This window comes from Thalassophryne amazonica, chromosome 13, assembly GCF_902500255.1.
Source record: "Thalassophryne amazonica chromosome 13, fThaAma1.1, whole genome shotgun sequence".
Lineage (NCBI taxonomy): Eukaryota > Metazoa > Chordata > Actinopteri > Batrachoidiformes > Batrachoididae > Thalassophryne > Thalassophryne amazonica.
In genome coordinates this window covers 26,872,490-26,892,142 of record NC_047115.1, presented here as the reverse complement: position 1 = coordinate 26,892,142, position 19,653 = coordinate 26,872,490, and the positions used below count along the sequence as shown (strand labels likewise).

Genomic DNA, 19,653 nt, shown 5'->3' with positions numbered 1-19,653 from the left:
GTAAATCTGCATGGAGTAGACAGTTCTCAAAAACTGAAGCACTGTGCAAGGAGAAGTGAGGAAAGCCACCAAGACCCCCAGACAACCCAGAATAAGTTATAGGGTTATATGGCTGTGATTGGAGGAATTGTGCACAGTGCAAATTCTGCATCACCACTCTTAGCTTCATAGTGTAGTAGAGCAGAGAAGGATTTTCTTTCACCAAAACAGATCATATCTAGGCTTGCATCTCAGGCGTACCTTCTGGTAATTTGTAGCTAAACTTTCAGATCTGCTTTTCAAGAAAATCCTCCTCTATACCACTTCATCACAAAGCTGTATAACTGGTGATACAAAATGCTAAGTTTCCACTGTGCTTCATGTGATCTATGATGTAGTTATCCAATGTATGTCATGGCGTCTGATCACTTGAATTCCTACCCACCAGGGGTTGAAATTCTAAATTGTTTCTAGGTGGTGTGAATTTTGATCATATTGCCAATATAATATTCTGAACCCCTTATTTAAATGCTAAGAAATAAAAGTATAGTAGTGGCAAAGAAAATTCTTTTATAAATCTTTAAAAAAAAAAAATCCAAAGGCCGTACAGCTTTAATTGTAAAAAGCACACTTAAAACTAGTTTGCACAATATTACCCCTTTAAGCACAGCATATTGTTGGAGACAGAATTGCTTAATTTCCGCTTTTGATAAATGAATAAAAAGTTGTGATAAATTTAGTCAACTGCACTATGCAGAGCAGAAAGAGGAACTGAAGTTAGACTTTATCAACAGTTTCATTTAACACCTGGAAGAAAAAAAGAAATATATACGATGCAGCAGTTTTCGGCATGACTTTAGTCCCCCTCCTTCTTTGATATGCAGCCAGGCTCCCTCAGTCTCTTCTCTTGCCAAAGACACACACACACACAAAGCCGGGAGACTTCTTTCTGTCACTGTCTGGCTCTTCCACTCCTCATCCAGCACCACCTTCTCTCTTAAATCCAATGAGGGGTTTTGGCTGAGCAGCATGCAGAGCAGAATTAACCGTCCGATGGACCAGCGGCTTCCCACTCGTTCTCCTCAGCTATGGGTTCTGTTGTGGTGCAGGATTAAAAAAAAAAAAAAAACTTGTTTGGATGTTATTTCCCGGCAAGGAAATGTGCACCACCTGCGCAAACATGTCTGAGTGCAATTAAAGAGGCACAGTATTTTCAGTCAGCACAGCACTTTTTTTGGCTTTTACAACTTTGTGTGGATTGACTTTTATTTTGGAGACATTTTCATGTTAATGTTAACATACATAAACAAGGAGTTCTGGTCAACATGGCTGCATTGAACAGGGGTAACTTTTTGCACTCTGTGTGACATGAATTCATAAATAGATCATCAGTGTTAAACTGGAAAAGACTCAACACCCTAATGCATCACGCACATGTGATGCATTAGGATGTTGTGTGACGTTTAGAGCTTAGCATAGTCAAAAGGAACCCCAAAAGCAGGCAGCCAGGACACTGGAGTGAAAGGCAAAAACCAGGCTGTTTTTATTATCCACAGTGACAAATTATCCAAACAGCTGTGACAGGGCGAGCATACAAAAAGTGTTTACACACAAAGACGGGGCAGAGATCACAAGGGCGGAGCAGGGCGAGGACTAAACAAACGCATGTAGAAAACACAGCAGGTGACAAAGTACTTACAAACAGTGGTCACAGAGGAGACAAACAATGGTGCATAACTACGACAATCAACCTGCAAATGAAGAAACAGACAGGTGTGACTTATAAGCAACTGAACAGATTAGCAAGTGACGAGTCAGTGAAGATGGAAAACCAAGACACAAGAGGGATAAAAGGAACAGAGAGAAATCAAAGACAAAATGGACATAACGAGGTAAGTGGACATAAAACCTGATCGAGAAATATAAAAGCAAAACAAAAAGTACACAAAATGCAAAAACAAACGTGGAACTAAACCATAATCCACAACTGAATCAACAGGATCATAGCGCCACAGGGTAAAACCAACATGATAATAACATAAGCACAAGATAAAACCTGGAACTCAGAGAAGTGAAAACCACAGAAACGTAATGACCACCAAGGAGCACAAAAACCAGGACCACAGACGGATGATGTAACAGACAAACAACAAACACAGACATGAATGACAGACCACGGACAGATCACATGGACACGGGGGAGTGACGACACCGGAGCACCAACACACATGCGTATGACTCACACGCGAAGTGGGGGTGTGCACACACACACACACACACGCAGGGATATCAACCCAGACACACATGGCATAGACACGACAGTGACACATATACCAGACTCAGACACGACCCAGGGGCGCTGACAAATGAGGAGGACGTACACACAAACATAAGGCTCAGACAGGAACTAAGGGTACAGACACAACTAATCGGACTCAAACACAAAGCAGGAGGAACACGCACATAAAAATGACACAGAGAGAAATAAATGCACAAACATAACGACCGGACACACCCACAACAGTGCTGAGTCAGTCATAGTGACTCAAAGTGTAGGGAGTTTTTCCATACAGAATGAAATTTCACATTACTCATGAAAAGCAAAACTTAAAATAAATATTGGCATAAAATGAGTCTACGTTATGAATCCTTAATACTGGGAATGATAGTGTAGCTCCTGATTTGAACTTTTTTTTTGTTAAAAGTGAAGTTAAGATAGTAATAAAACCAGCAGTGATGTGGGGGATGGAGTGCAGGAGAAGAAGCTGGTTGTGCCAGAGATGAGAATCCTGAGATTGCTACGCAGCTACAAAATTAGAATAACATATCCAAGAATTGAAGTTCAGCATTGTGGTGCAAGCAGTTATCGCCATGACCCTACAAAAAGGAGGTCTCAGGTTCAAGGCTGCAGGTGCCCTATTTGACCTGTACATTTGGAGTTGTGTCAGGAATGACATCCAGCATAAAAGTCATCTAGAAGATAGGGACTAGGGACCCAATCACTGAAGTGACTAAATAAGAATTTTGGAGGGCAAAGATCCAGAGATCCATCCATTTTCTATACCTGCTTACTCCAGTTAAGAGTCACAGGGGGCTGCAGCCTATCCCAGTGGTCATGGGGTGTCAGGATTACAAATTACTGAAGCTGATGAATAGTAATAGTGTGTGCTGCCATTTTGGATTTTATGGCGCTTAGTTGACGTTAGTGACTTATGGGACATACAGTAGGAAACTGATCCATGTAGGTGTATTTTCCTTATTAATCAGATCTAAATAACTGTAACTGTCTATTTTCTTTAAACATGTATTCAATCTTTCACTCTAAAAACTGTTACTGTGTTCTACTCAGTATTTTTTTTTTTTTTTGGTGAAACATTTTTATACTTAAAAATACTGAGTAAATTAAAAAGATGTGAAATCATTTAAATATACTTGATTATTTTGGTAAATCTAAGTAAAACTAAGGATTTTAGTCCTCCCCAAATATTCTGAATGAAATTTACCAAACAAATTAAGTATATTTCAAAAAATATAATTTGTTAAGCAAATGGTAATTTATTTCAATGAAATAAACTCAAATAATAAATGGAAAGTTAAGATAAAATTAACTTTAATTTTTTTGGCATTCGGTATATCCAACTCAAAAGTCAGTTGAATGTTTCAGAGATTTTATTAAGTCAGTATAGCTGTTTCTTACTGTGATATATACAAAGACACTGAAGTACTTTTTAGAGTGTTCTTGGAATTTGTAATAAAGGTTATGAACCCTTAAACCAAGAATGGTGCTGTTATTTGTTAACTGCCTACCATGGATTTGACCCACAAATAACCAGAAGACAATAAAGTGAAAAGTTAGTTTCCAAAGGTTGCTGATTTTGGACATTCAATATGGCAGCCATAACAACCTTTGAAAAAAATGGAATACAATCGGGTCACAAAGACTAAGTCTCTAGCGATACAAACCAAACTGGACAAAGTCAATCCAGATTTGCTATCAAATCAGCTTTATTTCCTGTCTGACTGTCCTATTTTTCAAACAGGGTTTATTTTTAGAAGTTGTTTGGTTCATGTTTTCACTCTGGACAAAAATTCTTTTAAGCACTGCAGTACTGATTTTGAACACAAATACCATCATGAGCTAACTGGCTATGTAATGTAGTGGCACAAATCAAGCTAAAAATACTCCCAATATACCACTTCTGGTCACCACTTAACAGGTAAAAATATCATTAGAAGTATCTAGTAGCTTGGATATGGTCTCTACGGGGATAAAGATGTGCGTGTTTACCTCACTAAATGTAAAGAAACTTTTTAAAATGGCAGTTATAGAGTTAGCTGCTTTCATCCAGTCATCCAGCAGTGTTTCTGTCCACTGAGTTATTTCAAGTCATGTGGTGATGAGGCATCAGTCTTACACAGTGACTCCTCATTGACAAGTCTAAGGACATTTTTGTCTTTTCACTGACAACAAGAAGCAGTTTAGTGAGTGTAGTGGATCCGTGCCAGACAGAACAATATTCTACATGGCTGCTGTATACTAACACAGTAGAAGTAAAATCAGCGGGATGAGGTTGTGTTTCAGGGTATGAATTTATTCCTACTTTGTGATTTTCGAGTCTTATTTAGACATTTTTTTTATTTTGTTTTTGTCTGAATACACCACGAGTTACAAACGAGCTGGATCTGGAATCCCTTTGGTCGGCTAACCTTGGAAAATTCAGGCAAAAATAAATAGTGCACCCCCTATGGCGGTATGTAAGTACCTATTCTATGGATTGCGGCAACGTCACTTCTGGTTTGCTTCTGTGTCACGTGAGACATTGGCATGAAAGCACCCGGCTGGTGCCCTCTTTCATTAAAATATGGTTAGTACAACCCACTGCCTCGCATTGTCCAGACATTAAAAAAAAAACAAAAACAGTAACTAAAATAGAACACAATTGCATCAAAGGAAACTGTGTACTACTTAAACAATCCACCCAGTCCTGATTGTTTTCACGTCAGCCTTCGTTATGACTCACGTGAATAACCTTGGGTCATGGAAATGCCCTGATATGTAACCTACAGAATAGAGTCTTTCAGGGTCCCCTCATCTCCTGCACACTTGGAGTGGTTCCAGTTTGACTCACCAGTTGTAAACAATGAAAATGGAGTCCCCACTCATTGCATGAGGAAAAGAAATGCAAACCAGCATGAAATGAAGCCACCAAAGGCAGTTAATGTAAATTAATGTATATATGGATTTCTTAAATTTTTTTTAATCTCAGGATGAATCATACCCAGGTTACGTGCCATCAATATTCCCAGTCCAGAAGGTCCTTAATTTTTCCTGACAACTGTGATGAAACAACGAATCTTAATGCGACTCCGACTCCATGCTAGCATGCAACCGGAACCATTCCACACATGCAAAGGATCATGGGACCCTGAAATCATCTATATGCTTGTTAGCTTCACTGGGTTCTTTTTTATCAGCCCCAAATAAGGTCCGGAAAGAAACTATTTCTCATATTAAATTTATTCAAAGTTACGGTGAGGTTACAGGCCTGGTTTCTCACAGACGAAGCTCACTCAGGAGTTTCGCCCATTGAGAACCACGAACAAAGGAAGTATAAGCATTTTTTTTTTATATAAAAGGCACCGGTAGGCGTTTACAATGCGCAGACTTTATTCTCATAAGACCTATCCTTATTGGCCTCCCATAGACAGAGGGGGAAGTCCACCTCATATCTTGAAGGCCTCAAGTGTATGGCACATATAGAGGGTTTTCATGTGATGTATCGGTCACATCATTTTGTGTCCCGCGGCCATTCTGGATTACGACGCGGTGGCCGCTGTAATACGCTACGTGCATTTGGCGAACAATTGCAGAAGCTTCAACATTGGTGTGAAGAAGCCTCACGGCACCGTGGCACTGAGAGAGATCCGCTGCTACCAGAAATCCACTGCTACCAGAATTTTTTTATTTTATTCGGCAATAAAATTACCTAAGAATACATTAAAAATACTGCAGAGGATAACACAAGAATGCTTCCAATACGGATGCTTATTTACATTGTGGTCCTCTAGCACCAAGCTGCTGATCCACAAGCTGCCCTTCTAGCTCCTGGTGAGAGAAATCACTCAGGAATTCAAGATGACCTCCGCTTTCAGAGCTCCGCTGTGATGCTTTGCAGGAGGCCGGTGAGGCTGACCTGGTCGGCAGCATCCTAGTTCACAATATTTGATAAAGATAAAATGATAAACCACCAAAAAATGTATCGGAAGTTACAGATAACTGATAAATTCTAATATTGTCTCTGGTACATTTGCAACTACTAATAAACTGAATTTGAGTTTTAATGCCACAATAGCTTCTACTAGAATTAAAAGTAACAACAGAACCAAACAATGAGGCCACACTTTTGTCTTTGGACATCCTGCCCCTGCTGGAAGCTCTTTTTTACTACACAGCTTCCAGCACAGAGGCACCCTGAGAGCAGCCACAAAGCCAGCTCTCTATCAACCACAACGTTCTGGTCAGGCAGAGGTCTTGGAAAATAACGTCATGCTGACTTACGTCCTGCATCGTGAAGTGTACATGGAGTAACAAGCTGCATTCAACATCTCACGACCACCTCCTGATCGCCGATCGTATGGTCGAATGAAAATCAAACCCATTTGATATTATTCTGGTCGGCCGTCGTGAGGTTATCCTGCTGCTGAGGGGCTACAAGCGTCCAACCGCTTGCACTGTGCCTGTGCAAACACAGCAGAGCTGTCTTGTAATGTTTTTTTTTTGTTTTTTGTTTTTTGTTTTTTTTTTGCTGTTGTTTTGTTTTGTTTTTAAACTTAATTTCTAAAAAAAAAAAGCCATTTGCAAAGCCAAAAAGTTGATTTGACAATCATCTGATATAACCAGGGTCAAAATAAATATAACACTGCCATCTACTGGTGCCCAGACACTTAGTACTTAGGGCGAATACTGCCATTAACACTACTAGCCAGTAGATGGCAGTAGAGGCCTTGAAAACAAAATTCCAGATAATAAGTGTCTGCTACATTTAAAATGCGTGGAATTTAACAAATGCAAATACAATAACAACGTCTATAAACCCAGAGAATATAGTCACAAGAGTTTTAGGCACTAGAGTTTAATGCTGCTGTCCGTGGCACCTGAACAGAGTGTCTGAAATGCATTTGTCCTGTCGTGAACATACTGAGATTACATAATCCTACCCATAATGCACTGCTGGGCACAGCATGTGCTCACAAAACCTTAAAAATTAGTACATTACTTTAAAACTAAAACATATATCTGATATTTTCACTTCATAAAACTTCAGATATGACTTCATACATGACAGTAAATTGGATGACTTAGGTGATACTGCCAGCATTTCGGTATGGTGTTAAAGGAAATAGTTTTTTTTTTATGACCTGTACTCCTTTGTCTGCAGAGGATAGAGATGCTTTTCATAGAAGCAGCTCTCTTCTGTTTGCAGAGGGTATAACTGTACATCTGTTATAAAACTTTTAACAGGTAGGTGCTGAACTCATTTTAAATTTTAAAAATGCTTGTCGCTGTTCAGCTTTGTTTACTTTATTTATCGCTCGGACAAAAATTAATCGGAAGATAATTGGTCCGATAATTGTTTTTAAAGTTATCTAAAAAGATCATCCGATAATGAAAACATTATCTTCGATAATTATCTGTTATTGGATTATCGGAACTGTGCCCACCACTGTGTATATGTATATGTAGAATTCCTAAGTGACTTCGCTCTGGCAGAAACTTGGATCGATTTCCGCTAATCGTACCAGACCTTTAAACCTGTTGCTGCTTACTGCAGTGACCAAACTCATTTCTTTTCTCAAGTGAAAAGATGAACCCCACAACTCCTGAAAACAGAGGCCCTGGTTGAAAAATACTGAACACCCTCGTTAACTTTTACTTGCCAAATAGCGCTCGGAGTTTTACTTTGAAGGAGCGGGGCGGAAGCGCTGCCTGTATCGTTGCCGCTAACCTGACTTGTGACGTTGAGTGGTCGGGAGTGCGGCAGTCCTGACGGCAGGGGGAGGGGCTGCGGTGAAGGAGCGGAGTGTTACAGGAGCAGCAGGAGGACAGAACCGGACATGAGGGAGACGGAGAAACGCTGTAGATGCTCCTCCGGCTTCATTGACCGGCGTGTTATCGTCCACCGGTCCGCCGACAGAGGTGCGGTGTGGCCGTGCGCTTTCTACTTATTCTCTTATTTGTGTTTCCGGGCTGCTGCGCTCTGTGTGAGAGTGGTGAGAAAGAAGCTGCATATTTGGTGTTTTTGTTTGTTTGTTCTTTTTTTTTTTTTTTTTTTTTTACAGGAGAGCTCATGTTGGACAGCAAAGTGGTTCTGCTTCTGGTGGCATTTTCTCCACTGTTATTAACTCTGTCTTCTTCTCAGTGTTCCAGCTTCATGCTGTTATTGTTATTGTGTGTCATATACCAATAATTCACACAAATCATTCCTTAAATAATCACTTAAGTACCAGAGGTGTCACACACCATTCCTTTTTTCCCCCCTGATTTTTTTGGCTTCTTATTTTAAAAAGGAAGATTTTCTGATTTTATTTTATTTTTGTCACCCCTCCACCAGGTGAGGATGCGATGACCGGGGACACGGACAAATATCTGCGGCCGCAGGACCTCAAAGAGCTGGGGGACGACTCTCTCCCACAGGAGGGGTACATGGGGTTCAGCATTGGAGCCCGCTCGGCCAGGTAAGCCCTGTTCAGGTTTTTTTTTGTTTGTTTGTTTGTTTGTTTTATTTTGGCATATAAAAACAGTTGTATTCTGGCGCAGCGCTGTCATACTTGGCCCAAGTTGTGCATCCAGTAAATCACCGTGGCCATTGTTGGCGTATGTGCCATTGATGCTGTGGTTGTTACACCGCCTATGACGATGGGCTGAATCAGACTGAATGTGCACAAACTGAATGGGGAAATGGCTCGAAATCTGCTGGAAAGTTGCCATCTAATGATTCAAGCTGACAAAATGATTCAGCGTTTTGTGTGGCCTCATTCAAACCAGGCCAGAGGCAGGAATCACCAAAACGAGCTAGAAGCCATTCACTGGACTTCGATACCTGTCCACTTTAAGTAATAGGCAGCCAGTTTGTTCGGTCTCTAAAACTCTTCAGGTCGCAAAGAAACGTAATTAGACAATTAGTTAAAACCAGTTCAGACATGTTACACCCCTGTCACATCTTGACGATTTAGCAAGCGTATGCCAAGCGTATTAAAAACACTGGCATATGTTGGCGTACGTTTGATAAGTTATGGGTAAGTTTTGTATAAATTAACAGCAAGTTGAAGCACACTAATATACATCACAGTACGGCGGAGATTTAGAAAAATTTGGGGCATACACAATATTTTCGACGTATGCCAGCATATGACTCATACGTCCCCCATACGTGGGATATAAGTTGTAGGTAAGTTATGCGATTGTTGACACACATTTCTTGTAAGTTACTCATAAGTCAAAATGCGTGCATTGATGCTGTACATTGATTGGCTGAATAACTGAAACTTGCAGTCATGCGAACAGTTCAGACTGTTACAAATGTTGAAACCATTCACACACTGAGTAAATATAAAGTCTTAATCTTACCTGTTTGTTTCCATCTGATTCATCATCACAGCCTGAAGAAAATGTATTGACACAAAGCATCCTGATTTTGGAAAACAACATCCGAAAATGCTTTAGTTCCTTGTTGTGGCTGAAGAAACGTAACATTCTAAAAGAAGTCCCTCTGTGTTTTGTCTCTCAGCCTGAACCTGAGAACACCAGCACTTTCTGCCACAACAAGAAAATTTACTTATTTTAAAAGTTGAAAATCATAGCGCCTCATTCATTTACGTCAGTGTTTATCACAGACATCAGTTGATTCTTCAGCATTCTGCACGCAATGAAAATGAATCCCATGATCCACCAAGACTAAAATAATTTAAAATTAAAAACATTTTAAATTTCTCTGTTTGTCCTCCATGTGGAGTGGAGAGGCCCCTTGACAGTGTACGTGTGCTCAGTGACATGCTCGTCGATATTTACCAAAACTAAAGGGTTCTGCTGGTGGTGAAAAAGCAAACCAAGCCAGACTTAAATGTTCCGACCTGCACCATACCGTGCAGTACTGAACCGAGCCACTTGGTGGAAACGGGGCTGTCAGCATACGCTAAATCGTCAAGGCGTGATAGCTGCATTAGTGTATCCGTCTCATCTAACATATTCGGCACATTTTTCATAAGTCGGCATACAATGGCTAAATCGTCAAGGTGTGACAGCGCCCTTAGACACTTCAAATCCAATTTAAACCACTTTTCCATTAGTTTGGAACAGCCGTTGTCAAACTTCAGAACACCGATGCACACTTTGAAATCTGAAAATCATATGGGGCCCACCTAAAATCTTTATCCACAATTTTGATTGATACATTAGATTAAGATGAATTATTTCCATGTGTATACAATATGTTAAGCTAGGTTGGACAAACGAATAATAATGAATGTTAATTTCAATTTTCAATTTTGAAGTTCAATTTATTTTCATTTATATAGCGCCAAATCACAACAGAGTTGCCCCAAGGCGCTTTACACAAGCAAATTCTAACCTTACTAACCCCCAAAGCAGCAGTGGTAAGGAAAAACTCCCTCTGAGGAAGAAACCTCAAGCAGACCAGACTTAAAGGGGTGACCCTCTGCTTGGGCCATGCTACAGACACAAATTACAGAACAATTCACAAAACAAATATACAAGAAATGCTGTTGGTGCACGACAGCATATTGTGCACCAATGTTACCGCATATTAACACATTTTTTGGCTTTGTTTTATTGCTTCTGATTACATTTCAAAATAGTCAGATTTTTTTTTCTAATTAGAAACTTCATCACAAAATTGAAAATCAAAGACTTTGTTAAAATAAATTTTTGATGACCTTCCAGGGCCCACCTACAGTTCTTTCTTGGCCCACCTGGGGGCCACAGCCCACAGTTTGGGAGCCACTGATTTTCATAAACAGTTAATAACAGTTAATAGACTTTTCTCAAAGTTAAATTACTAATGTGCCACTGGTCAGATTCAGTGGGCTCAGAGGGGCACTTGATCAATCAACAAATCTTTTTCAAATGGATTAACAACAATCAAAACCGGTCTTTCCTCACTGCAGATATGTTGAAAGCATGTTAAACCTCATTGTCTCAAATTCAACACTGTTATCTCCAATTTAAACTACACTCAGTGAGACAGTTTTTGTAATTTTGTGTCCCGCCATCCATTTTCAGAGCCCATATGTATTTGGACAACATAAATGTCAACAGAAACAATAAGCAAATTGTGATGTATACAGCATCAAAAAATTGTCACTGTACAAATACTTATGTACTTAACTGTATTTTACATTACATCAGTCACAGATAACATGTTATAAAATCTTTTAACACCATGTATGCAGCATCTCCTTTATAATGTACAAGTGACAAGAAGTTTCAAAAAACTGGATTATCTCAAAATTGCCATAATGAAAACATTTAAATAATTTTGTCATTTGTTTAGAGTTGTTTTAAAAAGTTTTAAATGTGTTTAAATAGGTAGTTTAACTTTAAAAGCTGTGTGTTATACAATCTGTCCTTGATGTGCAACATTTAAAAATCAGTCCAGAGCATCTTGTCTTGCATAAAACTGGAAAAACAGGTAAATGCTCACACAAGAATCTGGAAGGATTCAACATTTGGCATCTTGTCATGATAAAATACTTTAAATAAGAACCCAATTATCAGTACAGTTGGTTATTATTTTTTGAGTAACTGTTTCAGCTCAAAATAGCAGTTGTATGAGAACAGCTGCACTTTGGTGTCCAGTATGGACTTATCTATAGTGTCAAATAGTGGACAAAGTGTCCAGTAGAAAGCTGGCAAATGCCACTGAAAGCACATCAGCACCACACAGAACGAGTGCCGTGGACTCCCTGCATGCACTGGAGCTGCCCTGACAGCTGACAGATGCACTGTGATATCTGGATTGATAAAAACAACAACCATGACAAGAGAACAGGCCACAAAATCTAAATTCAGAGGCTGATGACTGGAAAAGAGTCCATCTAAATAAGGGTTGATATGTTGAGCAAAAAATTCATGTTGACAGTAAGTTTATATATGTGTGTGTGCATATATATATATATATATATATATATATATATATATATATATATTTGTGTGTGTGTGTGTGTGTGTCTGTGTATTTGCCAAGCTGCAAATAAATTGTGTTAAAGAAAGTGATCATACAAAGTTTTTAAAAATGCTTATTGACTTTTGTCTTTTTATTTATTATTGCATGTACTTTATGTGCTGCAGCATTGCTGCCTATAATTTAACTGACTCATATTAAATAATAAGTCGCTTAAGTTAATTCAACAGTGCAATTAAATACATTTAGTTGATTTATAATAAAGTTTGTGCTGAAGTAAAAGAAATATATATACAGAGTATATTTAAGGCTGTGACTCGAATGATGTGAAATAATATTGTTTGGCATTGAGAATCAACTTTTCTTTCTCTTACCTTTCTGTTTATTGCATGACTGTTGCAATGCAGTTTGCTTTCCAGCTTGGCTCTTTCATTTATCCATAACCTTATATACATGCACATAAACCCACAGAATGTGACATCTAGTCTTAACGTACAAGCTGCAAAAAAGTTAGGTTTCATAGGAATTTAATATACAGTTCATAGCATGTTTTTTTATTGAATCTATCTTATTTATGCTAATATGATTTGGTGTATACTTTACTATTAATATTTACATTACTGTGTTTATATATATATATATATATATATATCCCAGTAATGCTTCTCTAAAAATGCTAACTGACTGTACATGTAGTAATATCAGAACAGAATCCACAGCAGTAAACCTTTTTTGTCTATTATTTATTATTGTAGTGTATATGACCATAAACCACTTTAACAAATATTCCAAATATGCAACAGTACAGCATCAGTGTCACAAAAAAGAAATCCACAGCATGCTTTGTTTTCAGAATTCTTTGCTCTTCACTCTCTTGTTTTGTTTTGTTCTTTTCTTTGTTTTCTTGCATCCCTCATTCTAGCCCTAGACTCAGGTAAGAAAAGCTGTAGTTGTGGTCGCAGTTGCAGTTGGCAGCCGTAGCTTTGATGGGTGTTCTTCCCTTGCAACCACTGGGCTGTCTGTATCACCCCATCCCTACATCATTCTAGCCAAAAGCACAAACTATACCATGTTGACCTCATCCAGTCGCAGTGTTTGTGTGTGTTTAGTGGATTTGTCGACATTGTCGCTATCACATATTGTTTCAATGTTTTGCTCCATTTTAGCTGATTACCTGTTTGTCTTATTTTCCCCATACCAAGAATATAATTTTTGTTGCAGATATGGTGAAGAGTCGGCCCTCATGAAAATTAAAAAATAAAATAAGATAACCAGTTTTGTTTTCTGATGTAATGAGGCTTTTTTCCCCGTTTGAATTGTGTATGTCCTAACACGCCACATTAAATGTGGCATGCTTTCACATGGTGTATTGGTGTTGTGTTTTTGTTTGTTTGTTTTGTGATGTCCAGTGTAACTTCCAGGGATTTTCTTTGCGTGTTAGAAATTTGAGTAATCCTTGTTTTATAATAGGACTGAGAATTATACAGGATATTTAGTCTTGGTTTGCAGAGATGGAAGCTTTACCTGAGAGGTTTTTGGAATTTTTAGTCAACGTTCCCACAAATCTCAGAGGTTATTTCCACACAGCTCAAACACCCATCTTCATGTTTGTAGATGGTATCAATATACAAGAGAGCGCAACACAAGAGCAGCATTTAATAGTGTATATTCCTCCTCCAAAGGCCAAAGCACCATCCATATGTTAAGGAAGGTGCTTTGCAGTCTTTTGGCCAGTCAGGCTGGTGGTTTTCCTCAGATATCATAGACTGAAGCAAGTGAGAGTCTATGTTTTCCTCTGTATGGGACACCAGTTCATTGTATGTTATGTACTTTCTCATTCATCCTGGGACAAGCCGGACAAAGTATCTTGTCCAAGGACACAGAAAGGTAGCCTGAAGCACACACATTTTTACACACTCTCACATGCGCCACTATCTTAGCTTATGGCAAGCTAAAAGTGGATGCTCTCGTTTTGGCCAAACAACTGTCCAGTTTCTGGGTATTCTGTGTTAGTACGCGCCCGCGGCCGACGTGCTTGATGAATTCCTGCGCAAAAAATAGTTCCCGGATAATTGTGATATTCTTGTGAGATAATGAGAATATCTCATCTAAATTAATTCTAAAATTTACCAGTAATAAAATTATAAAGATAACTGAAGTTTTAAGAGTGGTCATAATAAATATTAAAGTTTAGGAGCAACTGCACCTGTTATTGCTCATGCACATTGTAAACATTGACACGATGGAGTTTGATGCGGAAGAGTTCAGAAAGATACGATTGGAATGTTTTGATTACCATTTACAGTTGGCGATGAAAGACTTGGGTGTTAACTTCGTGTTAAAATCAGAACAAGAAGCTGCACTGAAAAAGATCTAACTGGGAAGAGATGCATTCTGTGCGTTGTCACTCCAATGAGAGCGGCACGCTGAGCAGAGTGGTGAATGTAGTCCAGCGAGCTCAGTCTGTGAGCGCGAGCTATCCCACAAGTCCAAAATCTCAGAGATGTCGGTCCAATGAGAGCGGCACTCTGAGCAGGGTGACATTTTTAATCAAACCCCCATCTATAGGTTGAAAGTCCATCTCCAACATCAAAGAGCCACCAGCTCTGTAAAGAAAAGGGAGGTAAATTATAGACTGGTATTCCTATGCTTTGGCAAAGCCTAAATGTATTATTCACCTTATTCAGCCCCGCCCACTTTTACAACAGAGGCATTTCCATTTGGCTTAGGACTTCAATCAATCAATTTTTTTTTTATATAGCGCCAAATCACAACAAACAGTTGCCCCAAGGCGCTTTATATTGTAAGGCAAGGCCATACAATAATTATGTAAAACCCCAACGGTCAAAACGACCCCCTCTGAGCAAGCACTTGGCTACAGTGGGAAGGAAAAACTCCCTTTTAACAGGAAGAAACCTCCAGCAGAACCAGGCTCAGGGAGGGGCAGTCTTCTGCTGGGACTGGTTGGGGCTGAGGGAGAGAACCAGGAAAAAGACATGCTGTGGAGGGGAGCAGAGATCGATCACTAATGATTAAATGCAGAGTGGTGCATACAGAGCAAAAAGAGAAAGAAACAGTGCATCATGGGAACCCCCCAGCAGTCTACGTCTATAGCAGCATAACTAAGGGATGGTTCAGGGTCACCTGATCCAGCCCTAACTATAAGCTTTAGCAAAAAGGAAAGTTTTAAGCCTAATCTTAAAAGTAGAGAGGGTGTCTGTCTCCCTGATCTGAATTGGGAGCTGGTTCCACAGGAGTGGAGCCTGAAAGCTGAAGGCTCTGCCTCCCATTCTACTCTTACAAACCCTAGAAACTACAAGTAAGCCTGCAGTCTGAGAGCGAAGCGCTCTATTGGGGTGATATGGTACTACGAGGTCCCTAAGATAAGATGGGACCTGATTATTCAAAACCTTATAAGTAAGAAGAAGAATTTTAAATTCTATTCTAGAATTAACAGGAAGCCAATGAAGAGAGGCCAATATGGGTGAGATATGCTCTCTCCTTCTAGTCCCCGTCAGTACTCTAGCTGCAGCATTTTGAATTAACTGAAGGCTTTTTAGGGAACTTTTAGGACAACCTGATAATAATGAATTACAATAGTCCAGCCTAGAGGAAATAAATGCATGAATTCGTTTTTCAGCATCACTCTGAGACTTCTTGTAAGCGTGTTTTCAGTATAGAAAAATGGAAGATATTACATGGGTAGAAACAAAAACCTTTTTGAAAAACTTAAAGGGAACAACTCTGTGTGGACTGTTTGGCTATGAGGAACTAAAAAAGCAGTGCTTAGTTGTATCAAACGCCAGAAAATGAGTAAATTAGATAGTAGCTAATGCTACAAACACAGCTTACCCATTTGTCTAACTAGCATCCGCCATGGCTTCTTCAACGGAGTGTTGTAGTCCAACCATTTCTCTGGGTAAGGATGCAGTGGTGTGGATTTTTTCTCCACAAAATACAAATAACAGACATAGGGATGTTTGGGTGGATTTTTCAAATTCAGAGCCTTTAGGGAGCACCGGAGATCCTCATCTTTCGATGGAGGAGGGAACAAGTTAAATGCTGGTCACATCACTCAGATCTCTCCTTTCCATGTTCAAAACATCGTTCTGAAAGTGATAGTTTCCTCTTCTTCCAATTGTCGTGGCACTCACGATCTGAACAATTAATGCTGCTTATGTTTGGACACTTCTAGCGTACTGTGTTCCCACATAGCTAATCATCAGATGCAGGGACAAACCGGACGTTGTTTGACAAAATGGAGCCGCCCACCCTGACTTCCTGAATAAGGTGAATATCCTGTAAAATGGCGCGAGTGAACAGATCAATGAGGCCGTCCTGTCCAGTTTGCTAATACAATAACTCAAAAATTCTAAACAGTATTATGTTGTACATGTCCAAATAAAATGGGCTTGTAGTGAGGATAAATAGATTAAATTTTGATCTTAAGCTTTGATACAGCAGAACAAACAAAAAAGCAACTGTCGAGTTTATGTAATATCCTGTAGACCTGCCTCCCCCCAGTTGAACATTGCCATCTGCTGGACATGTCTGGGTTTGCTGCAGGGACTGATGCTGATCCTGGAAATTAGCAGATGAAATTGAAGTGATATGTATTTTGTAATTACCTTTTCAGTTTCAATTATCTGAGTGTTTTAATTGTTCTGGGTTCTTCGTAAAGTGACTTCCTGGAAGGAAGGACAACAAATACTCTATGTAAGTTCAGTGGTGGAGGTCACGATTGGTCAGGGTTATTTGCACTGTGGTTTACAACAAGGCACAGGGTGTTGTATGCCGGTTTGATCAAAGTTAAAACGAATGGAGAAGATGTTAAAAGATGAATGATGGTTCAAGAGAAGAAGACCAGAAAGAAAAAAAAGTGTTAAGAGAACTGCAGTAATGGCATCGTGATCAACACTGTCACTACATGTAGAAACATTTGGAGGCATACATCTATGTTTGTGCTTCTGAATGAAACTTTGAAGACACGGTTGGTGAAGGAGGAGAAGAGGATGGACAGAAAGAGAGGGATAAAGAGGAAGCTGTGAAAAACAAATAGTGGAGGCGAGGGGATTGGAGCAGCACTGCCGTGCCAGCGAATCCATTCAGGCCGTATGGAGTTGCTTGGTACCTTCGGTGGCCGCGCTGAATAAAGGGCTTCTCTCTTTGCTGAATAGCGTGCCCACTCCAACACGCTGAGCTCTGCAGTTTCACACATTGATACACACATATGAGCTGTGGAACAAGGTAGAGAGTTTGTGCTTTTTGTTTCTGATTTGTTGATAGCTGCATTTTATTCTGCGATAATGCATCAAATGCCACAATAAGGCCGAATGCATATGCGTGCAGTTTTACACAGTTCATACAGAGCAATACAGTGCCCATAGGCAGGTATGTGAGAGTGCATGCAAACTGTATGGCTGTTCTGCACGCAGTAGTTCAAGTCTAGAAAAATGCAGTACATGAGAAAGAGCCGGAATATTCAGCCTGAGAGGCTGCAAAAATACGAACATCATCCCACAGCCATAAAACAGACTGCAGTAAGACGGACAGAAATCTCCACCTTTCCTTTGCTAATTTTAGATTATGCATCTTCACTCTTTATCTCACTTTCCAGTCAAATTACTCACTTCAAGGTACTTTTTAGTAAATGTTGTTTATTTTACAAAAAAAAAATGCAAAGAGCAGCTTGTACATTTATGATGCTCATCAGGCAGGTTCTGATCTTGAGCTACTCTCCCATAGAAGTTGAAGTTAAAATCTCCAACTTGACAGCAGAAATAAACTTGTTTACAGCCAGGTACAAAAAAAATGTTTTTTCTCCCCATGGCGAGTTTCCTCATTCATGACCACTGTACAGGGGATTCATTTTTGTTTTGTATAACACATCACATTTTAAGCCATAAAGTTATGAATAATTAGGAGTGTGGTTGCTTTGAGTGGCAGGTAGTGTGTACTGGGGAGTCCAGGTAGCCATAGACCTGCACAGGTAGCTGGCAGTAACTGGACTGCATTTATATAGCGCTTTTCCATCTGCATCAGAAAGCGCTTTACAATGATGCCTCGCATTTACCCATTCGCACAGACCGATGTCAGGGGGCTGCCATGCAAGGTGCCCACTACACACTGGGAGCAACTGGAGAATTAAGGATCTTGCTCAAGGGCCCTTACTGATTTTCCAGTCTGGCTGGGTTTTGAACAGAGGATCCTCTGGTCTGAAGCCCAACGCTTAACCACTAGACCATTACCTGCTAACTGCTATGGACTTGACTGTGTTGGTCCTTTCTGAGCATTTTATAAATATCTAAGGTAGTGTAGGTTAAATGGTAAATGGACTGCATTTATATAGCACTTTTCCATCTGCATCAGACGCTCAAAGCGCTTTACAATAATGCTTCACATTCACCCCGATGTCAGGGTGCTGCCATACAAGGTACTCACTACACACCGGGAGCAATAGGGGATTAAAGACCTTGGCCAAGGGCCCTTAGTGATTTTCCAGTCAGGCTGGGATTTGAACCCGAGGATCTTCTGGTCTCAAGCCAATAAGCCTGTGCTTCACTATTTCCGTTGAGTGAAATTTTCATATTATTTCATTTGTATATTAACAACATTAGCACTAATTAGCAGGTATTGAGAGCTTGGTGAGGTTATCTCCTCTGTTCTAAGGCAATAATATCTCCACAGTTACTAGGGCAATCATTTTTAATACCTCCCGCCTGTTATGAGAACCATGGCCCAGGCCACAAAAATATGGTTATGGTAATCAAACACCTGAACCAAGAGTAGATGGTTAGTTTTACCTTATTTGGTAACGGTCATGTTCAGGCATCATTCATCCTGCCCAGGTCTCACCGATCTTGCTCATGCCTCACCACTTTACCCATCTGCGGGTTTGCCGGTAGTTAGGCAGAGTCAGGTGCTGCCAAGATGGCAACATTTGAAACATCCCCATTTGTCCATCAAACCAGGTTGTCAGAATGCCTATGGTTGACGCCATGGATGGTTTGTCCAGTTCATACACAGTCTGATTTAAACACACACCGATTGCACCTTCGTGGACTGTTGGTCATAACATCCTTCAGTGTTCTCTGCCTCTTGCTTCGTCTGTCTCTCACTGCAGACAAACTGACCTCGCTCTCATTTCCATCTCTGAACAACCTGCTGCAGTATCTAATTGTAGTTCCCCTGCAGGATATTCTGCCTTTCTATTTTCCAGTACTTTGGACTCTCTCTGTCCACTAAGCAAACCCTGGTTCCCTGGAGGTTGCATATAGTAATGTATTCCTTGCTTTTTGTTTTATGTTATGTTCCCCTGCCCATCGCTTATTGTTGCCGCTGCACTGGGTTGCGTGGTAACATGTAGCCTCCGCTCCTTCAGTTCGGATAGGTCCAACACACTCAACCGCAGCTCCTTCGCGCGTGACAGCATGATGATTGAAGAGATTCTGGCCCCCACCAAGGACACGGTAAG

At 40.0% G+C, this 19,653-nt stretch overlaps 1 protein-coding gene across 41 annotated transcripts in view; it reads left to right on the top strand.

Moving 5' to 3' along the window:
• ank3a (ankyrin 3a) overlaps nucleotides 1–19,653 on the top strand; it is a 302,777-nt gene that overhangs the window by 223,113 nt on the left and 60,011 nt on the right. For 26 of the 41 annotated variants that reach the window (XM_034185576.1, XM_034185605.1, XM_034185606.1 and 23 more), the window contains 2 exons: nucleotides 8,592–8,715; nucleotides 19,546–19,648. In XM_034185576.1, the coding sequence (XP_034041467.1) occupies nucleotides 8,592–8,715; nucleotides 19,546–19,648 (227 nt within the window). Of the gene's footprint in view, nucleotides 1–906; nucleotides 1,324–8,022; nucleotides 8,177–8,591; nucleotides 8,716–13,101; nucleotides 13,114–19,545; nucleotides 19,649–19,653 lie in introns of those variants that run through there. The other 15 variants (XM_034185585.1, XM_034185573.1, XM_034185578.1 and 12 more) reach the window with 6 other exon arrangements.